This window comes from Conger conger, chromosome 4, assembly GCF_963514075.1.
Source record: "Conger conger chromosome 4, fConCon1.1, whole genome shotgun sequence".
Classification (NCBI taxonomy): Eukaryota; Metazoa; Chordata; class Actinopteri; order Anguilliformes; family Congridae; genus Conger; species Conger conger.
The window spans coordinates 11,572,030-11,588,063 of NC_083763.1; the positions used below are offsets into that span (position 1 = coordinate 11,572,030).

At 48.2% G+C, this 16,034-nt stretch overlaps 2 protein-coding genes across 2 annotated transcripts; one reads left to right on the forward strand and one right to left on the reverse strand.

Annotated features, from left to right (window-relative positions):
* Nucleotides 1–222: 222 nt before the first annotated feature.
* On the reverse strand, nucleotides 223–3,612 carry org (oogenesis-related gene). Its single transcript, XM_061240913.1, has 7 exons — nucleotides 3,469–3,612; nucleotides 3,064–3,144; nucleotides 2,300–2,513; nucleotides 1,728–1,900; nucleotides 1,197–1,310; nucleotides 901–946; nucleotides 223–325 (listed from the first exon to the last, which is right to left on the reverse strand). Exons 1-6 carry the CDS (start codon nucleotides 3,520–3,522, stop codon nucleotides 926–928), a joined length of 657 nt encoding a protein of 218 aa, XP_061096897.1. The 5' UTR covers nucleotides 3,523–3,612; the 3' UTR covers nucleotides 223–325; nucleotides 901–925.
* Nucleotides 3,613–8,877: 5,265 nt separating this feature from the next.
* peak3 (PEAK family member 3) lies at nucleotides 8,878–14,723 on the forward strand. Its single transcript, XM_061240912.1, has 4 exons — nucleotides 8,878–9,823; nucleotides 10,229–10,395; nucleotides 11,454–11,995; nucleotides 13,384–14,723. Exons 1-4 carry the CDS (start codon nucleotides 9,765–9,767, stop codon nucleotides 14,419–14,421), a joined length of 1,806 nt encoding a protein of 601 aa, XP_061096896.1. The 5' UTR covers nucleotides 8,878–9,764; the 3' UTR covers nucleotides 14,422–14,723.
* Nucleotides 14,724–16,034: the final 1,311 nt, after the last annotated feature.

The following is a 16,034-nucleotide window of genomic DNA, read 5'->3' on the forward strand; positions in this document are numbered from 1 at the left end:
AGGAAAGGTTTAAATTACACTAGGAAAGGTTTAAATTACATCCCAGCTATTTAAGGAATGAGGACGTCAAATTGGCTGGACACATTCAGTCAGACCTTCCGTAGCAAAATTGCCAATACACCAGAAATGTCACAGTAATGCAGTGACCTCTAGTGGCTGCCTAGAACTGTAGCCCTGTTGACCAACAGGAGTTCAGGCAGAGATCAACCAATAACTGACAGCTTTTAGGTTCAAATAGGAAAACTTTATTTATAATTTTCTTTATACATGGAAAAACACTGACATCTTGAGCACGCATGAAACCCAAATCTTTCCCAGAGAGCACCTGAAAGAGGGAAACACTCATGAGCACACACTGGTATACACCAGAGAAGCCAAATCTTATCCAAAGACAGCCAGAGTGAATGCAGGTTTTGGTCACCCAGCATTAAGGCACCAGATTCTAGTAAGGTCTTGAATACTATGATTAGTTAGAATCAGGTCAGTACAGAGCCAAGACACCTACTCCCACAGCGCTTTTTGGATAAGATTGGACAACCCTGGAGAACAACCTTCAGAAGCCGGTATGAAGACTTTAAAATGACAGCAAACGAAGACAGGAAGAAGCTTTAGTCAACATTTAAAACAAATTGGCTTCTTAAAGCAGGTTTAAAAATAAATAAATAAATAAAAGAGTGAACAGGTGGGGTAGTGCATAGCCGAAGCAAATGCCAGCAAACATTGTGGCCCGCAGGACGGGAAGTTGCATAGTGCCGATTTAAGCAGACTACCTTTCACAATCGAGATTACAAAAGGTTCAGTGGCTTGAATCCTTAGATAAACTGATGAAGCACAGAAAGGCATTCAGTCCACTTTGTACACAGGAAAGTTAATGACACACAGACACACACAGACACCTACCCGATCCCCACGTCATCCACTTCAGCTACGCCTCAGCGGGCGCCTCCTGCAACAAAACAAAATGGCGTCCGGCATGACAAGCAGAACCCGACCAAATTAGCCTTCCTTCCCCCACAAAAGGGCCAGTCAGACTGAATAATGGAAATGGATGTCAAGTGGCCACGTCATGCCGCCGACACCACGATGCGTCGCTAAGGCCTAAGAAAGCGGCAGAGACAAAGCAGGCCCAGGAACAGCCCACAGAGCCGGACACTCAAGGCTAGCGACTGCCGTCAGAAAGGCCTGCTGTGACGCACCGCGGGCAGATCCTTTATCTCCCTGTAGCCGTTGGCCTCCTGCACTTCTATGTCGCTCTCGGTGTCGTTGTGCTCGTGATACTCCTCGCTGTCAGTCTCTCCCACGCTGCTGGGCTGCGGACCACAAATCGAGTCAATAAAGGCTTAAAACTACTTGCAGCACATTTCATGCAGTTTCGGAAAATTAAATTGGTGAATTTCACAGTGAGACCAGGCACTCGATACACAGAACGGTAAAGTGAACGAATTCCAGGCAATCCCATCCCATCTGGCCCTCGAATCCAAATTCAGCCCTGGTTCCCTTTTCTGGGTACTTTAACTGAACAATTATTGGTACCGATTGGCCAGACTTCTCACCCAACTCCCAGGTAAAGGAGGAAAACCAGTAGTACTCAGCCCACAAAGACGCGATCAGTAGCACCAACTGTTCAGTTGATTTCCCGGAGGGTATGAGATCGGTATGACCCCCAAATCTGATCATCCTAGTCAACCCTCATACATGCATTACAAATCAGTCAGCCATGTTCGGACCTCGTAGTCTGGATCAGCCTGGTTGTCCTCCTCCTCCCCCATCTCCTGGTTCAGAACCTCAACCCAGGACTGCAGGGGCTGCCCTTCCTCATTATTGTCCTCATCCTCATCAACATCATCCTGCTTCCTCTTGCTGCCTTTCCCAGAAGGCTTTGTGGGAGAGCTTCGCACTTCTGCACACAGAACCCAAGGGCCGTGACGCCCAAAAAAATAAAAATAAAAAATAAAAAAATAAACCCACACACATTAGTGTACAGCCGTGAAAGATCTCAAATTTGAGGAATACAATTCCAGCACCTCCCTCACCCACACAAACAGTTGCAGAACATTACAGCAATACATTTAGAAAGATTTCAAAATTAGGAGGGGCAGGGGAAATTGCAAGGCCCAAAACACCCACAGCAGAACTCCATGAGCCAGCAGAAGATATACAGCAAAGTCATAGTCATAGTCACAGGGTCTTCTCCACTTTGACTGCTGCAACAAATTTATCAAGGCCCACCCTACACCCACACTCAATACCACCCCCCACCCCGACATTTCAAACCCTGCATCCCACGTGAGGCACTCGCCGGGGGACACGGTGCAGCCGATGCTGGTGCAGACGGGGTAGCCCAGCGCGCTCTGCAGCCTACGGGGCAGGAAGGCCAGGACGATGCGCGTCACGCGACGCAGACGCTTCTTCCCCGTGCGGCACTGCCGGGCCGAGGGCGACTCCGCCTCCGAGACGTCCTTCTCCGCGGGGGAGAACCCCAGCAGCCACCAGAAGCCACGGAACGAGCGCATCTGCAAGCAAACGAAAGCGTTTCACATTTCGGCGTATAGGACAGGGATGGGCACGGACGGCCATATCGGTTACCGCATTTCAGACCAACTCCCGCTTTTAGTCATTGGCTTACACCCAAACCATTTTCAAAGCGGGTTTTCTTTTTACTTAAGCAACTCAGATGGAAATCAAACCTAGAAACATTCATTGCAAGACCAGTTCCCCATCCATCACTCAACACTGCTGCAGCACAACCATTTAACCAACTATATCCACAGCAGAGGGCATGAACTGAGGGTTCAATTGAGAAACTCAATTCAATATCAGGGTACAATAAAGTACAAAGAACTTTACTGTAAAGCAGCTTGGAAGGGCCGACTTTCGAGTGGATTGGTCTACTGTTGGTTTAGGACTACAGCAGGCCTAGTTTGTGAACTACAATGTTTTGTACAAACAGATACTCATTTTGAACTGGGACCCACAGGAAGAGGGCTTAGGAACTTAAATATGTGAAGCTCTGATAACTTTAAGAACAAAAAGTAAGATGCAAAGACAGCGCCAACCACATACCACGAAACGGACTGGCCAGATCTGCGAAAGACGACAGAGTACCGCGTTGAGGACAGAGCCACTCTTCACAACAGCCTTGTCCTGTCAGAAAATGCAGAGATGTTTTTTTAGATTAGCAAGCATGGCCAATTAACGCTGATAAATGCTGCAACTAAAGCCCAAGTAACGTTCGACTGTTCCGAAGTACCTAGCACCTCACAACACAGCTACAACCATGTCAATTAGTTTGCTATGCTAGCCAACAAAATTAGCACTGCGGCTCCGAGCTAGCTAGTAGTAGGTAGCTAGCTTTGCAGGTCACTCTCCTAGGGAAATACACACGAAACAATTGGCATACTACTAAGCTAAATAAATATCCATGCGAGCCGGGTACATATTTCTCTCAAGGTATGACATTAAAATCACCTCAGAATTTTCCTGGTTCTCTGCCTCAATCGTGTAGCTGCAGGTGGTCGACATCGCCGTAGGTGCAACAAAGATAATTATCGAGGTGAATGTTGCATTATGGGGTGTAAATGTATCCTGGTTTTGGCGTCACTAAACCAATCAGTCCTTCCCAACGCACCTTAAGCAATTAGGAAATTCACTGAGTCAATTGAGTGGGCGGGAAATGCAATTTACTTGAATCTGATACTAACAGTACTGTAGCTACTAAACTAGCTAACTGAATTAATATGTAGCCTATGTACATCTGCCATAGATGTACATCTTCACAGAGTAGAGAGCAATCTCCATAACATTTAGGCTTGTTTTACATGTGGGCTGCTATCCCTTAAACTTTATATTCAGTTTTCAGGACTAACATTAACTTTGACCTTAAGATAAACTTTCGAACAAATTAACAACAAAATTTGTGTTAATAGCGTTTGTCAAGTTCACCGATCATGGTAGGCTACATTTTGCAGTTAAACAGGTTACCATAAAACTTTACTGAAGTGTGGCGTGTGGTTAAAATAGCAATAGCAGTACCTTATTGAGAACGGATGGGTAGGTTGTCTTTTTGTTGCTGTTTTTCCTTTTGTTGATGTAAACATCGCGCTGTTAATTAATTGCCACCTATTAGTTCTTAGGCCTGTTTATTCCAGGGGAAGGACGTCCACACTTGGTATATTTCCGCCGGCAGATCTTCGTCATCAACTCAAAGAGAGTAACGCACGTCAAAGAGAGTGGGAGACGGATAAAGGGTCTCGAAGGTGGGGGCTGAGCGGCGCGGCTATAAAACAGAGATGCTGCAGCACTAAAGCATGCGAACCATCAAACACGGCAATTAACAGAGTGCACAAAGACAGCTCCGCTACAATGAACAGAAATACTGCAGTTACTCGGACCTTCAGCGCCGGCAACTGCAACTTTAACAGCGTCTCCAGAACCTTCAGCGCCCCAGAAGACGCGCAATTGCACAGTGCGCGGAGACACAGCAGCGCCGGTGTCAGAGCACTGAAGTGGGCGACGGCAAGTGCCCGCTCCTTCGGAAGCTCCTTCGGGCTGGACAACCGGGCGAGCAAAGATAACCTCTTCAACATTGTAGTGACGCCCGACACGATCCCGCAGTTCACCATCCCCAGCCTAGCAGTGCAGGACGGTTTGAGATTCTGTGGAAAAGACAGAGAGAACCAGTGTGAAGGGGGAAGCAGAGAAGCGGTCGAGTTCACGCGGGGAAACGCTAAAGACCAGATGGAATCCCTTCCCTGTCGGCCGATGTCAACTTCACTTTCTTCCTCCTCCTCCTCCTCCTCCGCCTCCTCATCCTCAGGTTTCGGTTCCTCCCCACCTCCAGAGCGAAGAGCCCACCGGAGTGTCTCAGATCCCACCAGCAACAGATTTCCACACAACCGGCATGAGAGCTGCGCGTTGCTGGCGGGCCAGGACTTCCCCGACCCGGTGACCAGGGCGGCGTTCTCCCTGCCACACCTCAGTAAGGTCACCACCCCATACGGCTTCGTGACGCTGAGCCAGAGTCCGCAGAGAGCCGACGAAGAGGCCCTGTTCTTCCAGACGGGCCCCCGGCGCTGTGTTACAGACCAGGAGGGCGTGCCCTGCCCGAGCAAACGTCCAGCTCCTCAGACGGGTCCGGTACACCTTCCCGCCCGCACATCGTGCTCAGCCCAGCTTGTCAGACAACCCTCTTCTCAAGACCACAGAATCCCAGAGGCTGGAAGAGCAAAACAGAACGCCCCGGTTTCTGTCAGACACCCGAAATCCAAATTTTGGGGAGTCCTGCGTAAACACTTCTCTAACCGGCCAGATCTGGATCGAGGGAGAAGTCTCTGTGACTGATCATTTTCACCTCAAAATCCAGACTTGATATGATGTTGCCTACTTTTCATTGCAACTACAGAGAGCAGAAATATTTCAGATTCAACTGCTTATGGTTGTATGTGGGAATACATCACGTTACAGCTTTACATTTATTGAAATTTTATTGTAAATTGTTTTGTGTTTTATTTTAATCTGTTTTTTCATGGTTTTCAAATATTCATTTTGTATGTAAGGAATGTATATTTTTATCCTACCAAATATCTGTTTTTGCTGTGTGGTGTACTTGTGATATATTGAAACATCACAATAAATCTTGCAATTTGTATGATATATAGTTTACTGTGTCTTCATATTCACATGGATCTGTAGGACTATACTGATGGACCTCGGTAGACTCACTTCTACATGAACAGTTTCACTGAAGCATACTATATGTGCTAATTCAGTTGAGCAGTGCACATTACACTATGTTGAATTCTTCACATTACACTTCAGGCATTCTGCAGACACCGATATCCAGAGCACCTTCCGCAGTTTGCATTATTTTACAACCCTTCTACAGAGCTGGATGTTTACTGGAACAATGCAGGGTAGGGGAGAGCGGGGTCTGTTGTGACACGGGGGTCCATTGTTACCCAATAAACAAGCCAGCCTGCTGTAAATCACATTGCACACCCCCAGACACGTCCTCTTTCACCTCAGATTTCAATGGACCGGTTTTGTGTCAATTTTGTGCTCAGAAAACATTGCATAGCAATCAACCCCATATCTTTAGAGACGTGTGTGTGTGAAAATCAGCAGTTTCTGAGATACTCAAACCACCCTGTCCGCCACCAACAATCATTCGAGGGTCAAAGTCACTTAGATCAAATTTCCCAATTCTGATGGTTGATGTGGACATTAACTGAAGCTCCTGAACCATATCTACATGATTGTATGCATTGCACTGCTGCCACAAGACTGGCTGATTAGATAATCGCATGAATAAGTAGATGTAATAAAGTAAAAATGTTTGATGAGTGTGTATATTTTGAACTGGAGATTATTGCTTATTGACTCATGGAGCCAGGGCTGGCGTTAGGTGGATGAATGGTGGTCACAGTTCTAGGGTTCCACAGCTGGAGATGGACCACAAAAAATGAAATTTGTTTGGCATTCTGTCTCCTTTCATGCTGAAGAGAAGTATCTCTGCGTATCCGCTCCTACCCGGCTGTGTGCCGCGCTGTGGAGAGGCTGGATTCACGCACATCGAGTGTGCCCTAATGAGGTATAAGAGGATCCTTCTATTCGAAGCGTCCCTCTGCAGAAGGAACAAGAGGGCTCATTTTAATTTGATGACACTCCACTCTGTGCCCCTTTCAATAGTTTGCTATCTCTCCCTCTCATAATGAGTTAAACTTCACAAAAATGAGACATGGCAGAAATGTACTGTACGTGCTGATGAGAAAGCTTTTTTTCTGGATCCACAATTCCTAAAATAAACAAACATCCATCCTATTTTGGGGACTGAAGCAGAGCATTTTCTTCTCTATTTAAAAACGGCAATGCTCTCTCTCACTGTGTCTGAATGACTTGTACGGTAAAATGCAAAATAGAATTCAGTTCATTAAAATTCAATTAAATAGGGCCGCGGTGACGCAACAGGCTAAGATGCAGCAGACTTGTTGTTGCAGTTCGCTGCAGTTGCACACCGGGGACCGGGGTTAGATTCCCGGTCCTGCCAAAAGCCAAGTTCGGCTCACGTGGAACGGCATTAGTTGGCTCGCCGCTCCAGAGGGAGGGTCTTGGCAGGGTTAGCTGATCGCCGTACGATAAGCGCTTCGGACGCCTTGGAACCACGGACACGATTAGAGAGATGAGACGTCTTGAAGAAGGCGTGTCGCTCTTCCTCGGCCCGCCAGGGGGCGGGGTGTGGACGGTGTATCTAACACTAACTCGAATTGAATTAGAGGAGGGTACAATTGGGTACTAAATTGGGAGAAAAAAAGGGAAAAATCAGAAAAAATAAAAAATTCAATTAAGCCGCTTGCAACCAATATTGTTGGGCGACCTGTAGCGTAGTGGTTAAGGCACATGACCAGGACCCGCAAGGTCGGTGGTTCAGTGGTTCGATCCCCGGTGTAGCCAATAAGCCAATAAGCACAATAAGATTCGCACAGCCGTTGGGCCCTTGAGCAAGGCCCTTAATCCTGCATTGCTCCAGGGGGGATTGTCTCCTGCTTAGTCTAATCAACTGTACGTCTCTCTGGATAAGAGCGTCTGCCAAATGCCATTAATATATCGGTTGTACACCTTTATGCTGCTATGGCTGTTTCTGTTGATGGTGTGAGTGACGTGCTGGCGCGGCTGTCTTGCTGTTGCGGGGATGACTGACGGACAGGAAGACGTAGGAACGCTGTTCCTCAAACACGAAGAACGCCGTATAGCTGAGACGAACTGCTTTGTACAGTTTGGTGAATGGATGAGATTTCATGCAAATGCCCAGAACAAAAGGTCAGAGGCTCTCCGACGCATGAAAAAAAAAATCTATTTTGTCTCGGTTCCTTGTGAAAGTATTGAATCAACGTTTCTCAGAGGAGGTCTCACCGAAGCCTATTACATTTTAAACACTGCCGTTGGCATCAGTTAAACTGAACTGCGTTATGAAAAAGAGGAAAGCACACGAGAAGCTATTTCAACGCCTGTCTGATTCACATGCACACATGCTCTCGCTCTCTCTCTCTCTCTCTCTCTCTCTCTCTCTCTCTCTCTCTCTCTCTCTCTCTCTCTCTCTCCGCGCGCTCTCTCTATCTCTCAGGCCCACTTGAAGTCGATATATGCCACATGCTGAGGTTATGAGGAGCATTAGCACTCAGCTAATTACGCGCACAGAGACTCATCCGACAGCACCACTGCCTCAGACCTACGCAGATCCTCCACCTGCATTTGTATAACAATGATGCCCTTTTTTCTCAGAAGTAATCTCGGCCAGAATGATGGCGATGACTCAACAGCATCGACATTAGCACAATAGCGTCAAGCAGAAACTTAAAATAGGCTTATATAAATGCCATACTGACGACGCGTTTTAGACAGAGAAGCCCATAATGCTTTTATTTCCTGGATCAGTACGGCCCCCTTTCTTATATTTTTTCTTATATATTCTTATATGTTTTTACTCGCGGTCCATTTGAATTATGGACACTCGATGTATAACTGCCACGGTCAACACGCAGCTTTTTCAAATTACATCATGTGATTCCCATCGTTCTAGGAAACGGCGCTTCAAATTCATGTTTCAAATTTGTTTATAGCAGGGGAACCCAGCAATCCAGGTGACCATTTCATATAAGAGTTGTGCTGAACATTTCAAGCTCTGCAGAATGTGATAAAAAGAGGAGAGACTTCATAATATTTTCAGTTGGGCGGTAGCACAGAAAAAGGAAGTGAGCTACAGTGGATTGGCAGGGTGCAGAGGTGCACCAACGTTGAGGCAGAGAGAGTGAAGGGTCTGGGAGGGAGGGAGAGAGAGAGAGACAGAGAGAGAGAGAGAGCAGTTGCACCAGGCTGGGGGGATGTGTTTGAGTGTGCCCTACCTCTCAAGTTTGAGGTTTCTGTAGGATCAGTCTTACGAGCATGCAGCTGTTCCGTTACCTGCCTCAATCTTCAGAGATCACCAAAGACAGATAGTGCCTCTGAGACAACACTTACCCACAAGAAACTGTGTGTGTGCTTATGTGAGAGAAATGAGAGAGAGACACGGTGTGTGTGTGTGTGTGTGTGCGTATGTGAGAGAAATGAGAGAAAAATAGACAGTGTGAGACAGAGGGAAAAAAGAGTGTGATAATGATATAGACAGAGTGTGTGTGTGTGTGAGCGAGAATCTGTGTGTGTGTGTGTGTGAGAGAGAGAGAGTCTGTGTGTGTGTGTGTGTGTTTGTGTGTGGCAAAGAGAGTCTGTGTGTGTGTGTGTGTGTGTGTGGCAGAGAGAGAGTGACTATGTGTGTGCGTGTGTGTGTGGCAGAGAGAGTCTGTGTGTGTGAGAGAGAGAGTCTGTGTGCGTGTGTGTGTGTGTGTGTGTGTGTGTGTGGCAGAGAGAAAGAGATTGTGTGTGTGTGTGTGTGTGTGTGAGAGAGAGAGTCTGTGTGTGTGTGTGTGTGTGTGGCAGAGAAAAGGGACTGTGTGTGTGTGTGTGTGTGTGGCAGAGAGAAAGAGACTATGTGTGTGTATGTGTGTGTGTCTGGCAGAGAGAAAGAGACTATGTGTGTGTGTGTGAGAGAGAGAGCAAGAAATGAAAGAGAAAGATAGACAGTGTGGTGTGAGAGGGGGGGGGAGGGTAGCGAGCAAAGCATCCGTAGAAGTCAAGAGTGCAGTGAAGTCCTGGTATCTGAGGAAACAAGAGCTCTTGTCTGGCGAACACTCCGGCACTCCACAGCGGACTGTCCTGCAGACGAAACGGACAGGATGTGCAGCAGGGTGGACAGGACAGGATACCCCCCGCCCCTGCCTGTAAAACAGCGCAGGTAAGACCTGAGCGACTGCTCTTTCACTGCTACACCCCTGCGTCACCATCTCAGCGTGTGCGTGAAAAATTAAAAACGTCTGTTCAGAGAAACCATTCACACAGGAACATACTGTGAGCATATTCCGCTCCTGGTCAGCGCATTATAAAGTTGCTGCATGAAATGCAATTCAATTCAATTATTTGCATAGCGTTTTTTTTTACAGAAGACTGTCGCAAACATGCTTTACAGAGAAACGGGATGGCAAAAAGTAGAAAATGGCCAATGCCAGGCTGGGCAAATAGCAGGACAGACAGTGTAACATTTCTGATTGGGGATCGTGCTTCATGCTAGCTAGCTAACTAGCCCTCCAGTAGTTTAGCGTTAGCCGACCCCGCGCTGATCCCGATGGCTGTGTCCACCCAGGAGCGTGTACTCTGGAGGCTCCAGCACAGGGTCCAGCTTGGACATGGAGCTGGAGAAGGAGCAGCACAGCCCCCTGGGGTCCCTGCGGGAGGCGGGGACCCCCTCCTTCTCTGACGTCTTCTCCACGTCCGACTGCCACGCGCCACGGTGCCCGATACACAGCGCAGGTGAAAACGCACCACACCCCCGGTTATCTTGACCAACCCTAACCCTAACTCTTTTCCCTAACCTAACCAAACACTAACACTAACCCTAACCCTAATCCTAATCCTAATCCTAACCCTAACCCTAACCAAACACTAACACACTGATGGCTGGCTGAAGTATGTGTTCAAGCTATGTTTTGAAACAGCTGGTAGCTGGTAGCTGAACAGCTCAGACCAATTCCATACTCAAGACGGTTTGACCAGCTCAAGCTATGTTTCGGTAGCGGGTAGTTTCAAGCTGGTCATAGCGGGGTTTACACCGGACACAATGTGCCCTGTGCACCAAAGTGAAATCGGACGTGTGGAAAAAGGAAAGTTTGAGAGAAGTTCGCTCGTTCTCCGCGCTGCTTCCCCATTTTGCCTGTACAATGAATGGGGGGAAGTTGCACCTGAAACCAGACTTTCTGTCAGAAACCTCAACCTGACAGACCTCCCACCGCAGAGTTTGAATGCTTCACGCGCTCGCAATGCTTATTTCCCTCCGAAAACTTTGTGGAACAAAAGTTCAAAAGCAATTTTGCAGAACATCTGCTTCAAGCTTTCAGTTATACCCCACAGTGGGGTTATTCTTCTTCTTGGTCTGGTTTCTAGTGGTGTGACTGTCTTAAGGTGGCCGTGTGACTTTGTGTGCGTGCGTGCGTGCGTGCGTGCGTGCGTCCCTGCGAAAGAGCTCAGCTGATGACTCACTGAATGCACACAGTAACCTACACAACCAGGACAAACCGCATTCTTAAAATAATTCATACTTTAACCTATTTTACTATGGGCAAGCAGGGACACTTCAGTTTCCCAATTTAGCTTAGTTAACACTGAAAACATGGTCTTGGTTTACACATTACACATTGCCAACACTTTTGGTGAAACATTTCCATATTGCTTTCTTCAGGAGGCTGCATCGAGGTCCCATATCATTTTACAGATCTCTACGTTATTAAATGTGATCATTTTATCCTGATCATGTCTGTCATGTATTATGCATTGGTGGTAGGTAACTGTGGTATGAAACGTGTGTTTCTTAGGCCCTTTGTCAGGTCACCAAGAGAGGTTTTTCTCAGAGAACACCCCACCACCGGTGCCTAAGAAGAGGCTGGCCCGCGCCCTGTCCCTACCGGGGGGGTGTCTCCACCCCCGATGCACCCAGCCCTCCACGCTCCAAAACTACGACAACCACCTCTACATGCTGGCCCCTATCAGGGACAGCCAGCCGGATGTGGAGCGCGAAACCCGGAAGCCGGCCCGCGAGTCGCCACCCCAACGTCAGCCCCTGTGTCTCCTGACCTTCCACACGCCCGACCAGCAGTTGCCCCGCTTCTTCAAGAGCCTCCAAGACCAGGAGCAGGTCTCTCTGGACATCCAGCAGTGCCACCTTCTGTTCCTGAGGCGCACCGTGCTGCGGTTAGAAACGCGCTGGCTCGCCGGGGCCGAGTCCCCAAAGGGGATCGAGTCCCTTCGACCGCACGACTTCCTACTCTGCGAAGGCTACCGGTCAAAGGAGATAGGGGATGCTGTTTTCCACGCTGTACGTTGCCCGAAATTGCCTGGGAGGGTGTTTTCCGCCAAGGTAAGCCAGTGGCCTCGCACAGGGCTTGTACTTAATATGTAATTTTCCTGGCGACTTGAGTGACATTGTATTCTCCACCATTGTTAATGCAGTTGCACAAAGGGACCACAGAACTGTGCAATTCTGTGATGAAGTTGTGTAACTGCATTAAAGACACAGCTGACACCTCATAATTGTCCAATTCTGTGATATATTGGGATATGTCTGCTGTCTCAATATGTTGTGTAATTTCAGAACGCACTTTCAGGGTGGTCATACATTTTATTCTTGCTTTACCTGTAACGGAACATATGTACTCAAAGAGTACTTTATTAGGAATACCTGTGCACCAACATATTATTATACATAGAATTATCTAATAAGTCAATCATGTGGCAGCAGTAATGCATAAAATCATGTAGATATGGGTCAGGAGCTTCAGTTAATGTTCACATCAACCATCAGGATGGGAACAAAATGTGATGTAAGTGACTTTGACGGTGGAATGATTGTTGGTGCCAGACAGGTTGGTTTGAGGATCTCAGAAATCGCTGATCTCCTGGGATTTTCACACGCAATAGTCTCTAGAGTTTGCAAAGAATGATGAGAAAAACTAAAAACATTCAGTGAGTGGCAGTTCTGCAGACGGAAACACCTTGTTAATGAGAGAGGTCCAATGAGAATGGCCAGACTGGTCAAAGCTGACAGGAAGGTGACGGTAATGCAAATAATCACACATTACATGCAGAAGAGCATCTTTGAACACACAACATATCAAACCTCTAAGTGTATAGGCTTCAGCAGCAGAAGTCTAAAAGATAAGTCTAATAAATACCTAACAAAGTGCTCACTGAGTGTATGACCACAATGAACACCGATCCTACTGCAGATATGAAATATTTGGCATATCGGAAAGCAGATCATTTGCATAGAGTTCCATCTGTGATGCATGGTGTATAACCTTGCTGGGTAGAAGATGTGTGATGATGGATGGGGAGCACAGAAAAGCACAGAAGTAATCATGGAATCACTTCCATCAGCCAGAGAAACACATTCCCACACACAGGCCCAAGTCACAGACCTGTTACATAGCCATATATGGCAGCCCCTCGGTCCTGTGTGGAAATGGTTTTGAGACACACTTCCTGCGCTGCAAGCAACAGTTGGGCAATAATAACCGTCTGTACTCATAAAACAGATAAGATCTAGCCTCTTGGTCATGCAACACTCTCTGCATGAATGTTATCGAGGCTGTGTTGAAGTGCACTCATATTCAGAAATTATATAGCCGTGCAATAGCACAGAAAGGATTGCTGCAACGTAGAAGACATAGAATTACCACGGTCTCCACATGCTAAGTGGGGAGGGGGGGAGTTTGGAAAGTCATCTGTATTTTTCACCCACCTCAGGTTTATAGACCAGGAAGCGAAGGCACTGCGTTGGCCCATTCCAAACCGCTGCCTCCCCACATCAATATTCAGCAGCTCTTTGTGCGTTTTCCACAATGCACCGAGCCAGAGAAAGAGGAACCGCAATCCTCCAACGGGCCTGCAGGGCCCCAGCAGTGCGACGGGCTGTTCCCGCAGCGGCCAGACGGTGGCAGCACTGAGGCGGGCCGGCGGCCGCGCACGGTCGCCTCCCTGCTGTCTGAGGGCTACGGGGCGGACGTGGAGAGGGAGCTGCCGCAGGCGACGCTGGAGGACTTTGTGCGCGACGGGCTCTCCCTCCGCCGCTCCCGGCCGCAGCTCTACGAGAGGCAGCTGGGCCTCCTGCTCCTGCAGCTGACCCAGGCCCTGCTGCACCTGCGCAGACACGGGGCCGGCTGCGCAGACCTGCGGCCCAGCGACGTCACGCTGGCGTGGCCCGCGACGGAGGGAGGGACGGAGGGAGCGGGAGCGGAGAGCACGGAGGGGGAGAGTCTCAGCACCCCCGTACAGAAACTGTGGGAGAGGCGGGGCCCCCCGCGGGCGGTCATAACCGCGCTCCGACCGCGGTCCGAACGTGACGCGGGCGCGGATTCCGAAGAGGTCCGGCTCGGACGTCTGCTGCAGCGCTGCCTGCATCTCCCGGAGACCCCCGTCACCCCGGACCCCGGACCCGCCGCCAGGGACCCCCCGGGGCTGCTCCAGCTGGCTCTCCTGCTCCAGGAGCCGGAGAGCGGGGTCGGAACGGCGGAGGCAGCCGGGATCCTGCAGGCGCTCCTCTGGGGTCCACACACGGAGCTCCTCCAGGAGGCCCAGCCTGGGGCCTGGGTCTCGCTGCTGGGCAGCTGGCTGTCGGTGAAGCGCTCTCTAGTGGTGCAGAAGCTCTCAGAGCTGGCTCTGTCCGGGGGAGACGGAGGGCCTGACCACGAGGACACCCTGTGCCTGCAATACCTCTCCGTGGCAGAGCCTGAGGCTGTGCTGAAGATCGCCGCCCTGCTGGGGCTACCCCACACTGCGCACTAAGATGTCTACATCCGTTACGGCAGTTGTATCTTTACCACAATTCCTGGCTCTTGTAAGACATTTCGGAAATTATTTCCAGCACATTACGGGTTTTGTTAAATGTTTTTCTCAGGAATACTCCTCTTATTTCACTTTGTACCTCAATGTATACCTACAAACAGTTGAATCCTTGTGAGCCTAAAGACATCCTTTATATGTCTTTATATAAGTATATACTGAAAGGAATTATCCTAATCTTGACTATTGCAAGTTTGCTTTTGCATCTTTTTATTGAATAAAGCGAGGGGTTCTACTTCAGGAAATGTATCTTTTATCTTTTAATGACCAAATTACATTTTGGGGATGTCAAGGAACCATCATTAATCTTTGTGTGCAGAGGAGAGTAACTCCAGGGGCTCTTCCCAATTGCTTCTCACCACCTTTCCTTGCTCCTAGCGCCACCCATCAGGGGAGGTAAAAAAGCAAGAAAAACACATGACGTAGGACGTGGGAATCGAGAAAACAGACCAATGAAACGGGCAAATGGAATGTCCTTGCTCGTCCAAACGTCAGTTTGAAGCCACAGCAGTTACATGCATGGCAGTTGGAAAAGGTGGACCGGTCAATTATTTATGCATTACACATTCCAAAGAAATACTTCCACAAAGGATGTGCTCATATTTTCTTGCCCAAGAACAGTTTGTGAGCCTCCTAACTTCGCCTTCTAGCTCTTAGAGGCAGCATTTAACAGGTTGGAAAGGTTTTCAGTCCCAAGAACGCCATATGGTAACTACCATAATAATCCGTATAGAAAGAGCACCAAGCATTCATCACTTCCTATCACTTATCCAGTCGCCTTGGCCCTTGCCTTACCCAAAAAAAATCAATCAATGCAGGCCATCTTTAAGGCCATCCAACTTGCTGAACATTTCTTGGGAGGAGAGAGGAAGCTCCCAGGACACGCAAGTGCAGCATTGGCAGTCTTCTCAGATTACATCACATACAAACGACCAACTGCGTCTAACCCTCGTCGCTTTAAACTGACGCTCGATTGAGCAGACAAATTTAAATTCTCTCGATTCCTCCATCGTCACAGCTCTTCCTCAGGTTCTCCATCGGGAGGAGCGAGGCAGCGAGTAAAGGACACGGGGAAGAGACACTGAACATATGGGTAATTGGAGCCTTGAGGTTTGTTCCAATACGCAAGAAATGCATCCTTTCCGCCACTGGTCTCCTCCCTTACTTCCCTATGGGAAGTGATGACGAGTGAAGGAAAGGATTTTATTAATTGGGACACAGCTTGGAATGCATTATCCCCCAAGGAGGGAGGGCCAGAAATTACACTGGCATGAGCTACAAATCTTACAGCTTCAGAAGAGATCTAATCAAAAACATACGCCGGTTTTTATGCAAACATTAATAATGCTTGAAAATCTTTTCAAATTTTATTCATTTAATCTTAGTAGCTATGTAGCATAGTATTTTGCGGGCAGTCAACACCTGCATGCCAAATTCAACTTGGCAATGTGTTCATGATAGGGGTTCTTGCAGAGATGCACAACTCAAATGAAAACTTGTTTGGAGGTCACACAATGCAAACCACCAGTGCAAAGACACAGTCAATAAACCACAGG

Excerpts from the sequence above, each read along its gene's own strand:
- org (XM_061240913.1), bottom strand. The coding sequence starts at position 3,522 with ATGTCGACCACCTGCAGCTACACGATTGAGGCAGAGAACCAGGAAAAT. Across the intron at positions 2,514-3,063 it reads TCTGGCCAGTCCGTTTCGTG|ATGCGCTCGTTCCGTGGCTT; the intron begins GTATGTGGTTGG and ends GTTTGCTTGCAG. Across the intron at positions 947-1,196 it reads AGATAAAGGATCTGCCCGCG|GAGGCGCCCGCTGAGGCGTA; the intron begins GTGCGTCACAGC and ends GTTTTGTTGCAG.
- peak3 (XM_061240912.1), top strand. The coding sequence starts at position 9,765 with ATGTGCAGCAGGGTGGACAGGACAGGATACCCCCCGCCCCTGCCTGTA. Across the intron at positions 9,824-10,228 it reads CTGCCTGTAAAACAGCGCAG|GAGCGTGTACTCTGGAGGCT; the intron begins GTAAGACCTGAG and ends GTGTCCACCCAG. Across the intron at positions 10,396-11,453 it reads GTGCCCGATACACAGCGCAG|GCCCTTTGTCAGGTCACCAA; the intron begins GTGAAAACGCAC and ends TGTGTTTCTTAG.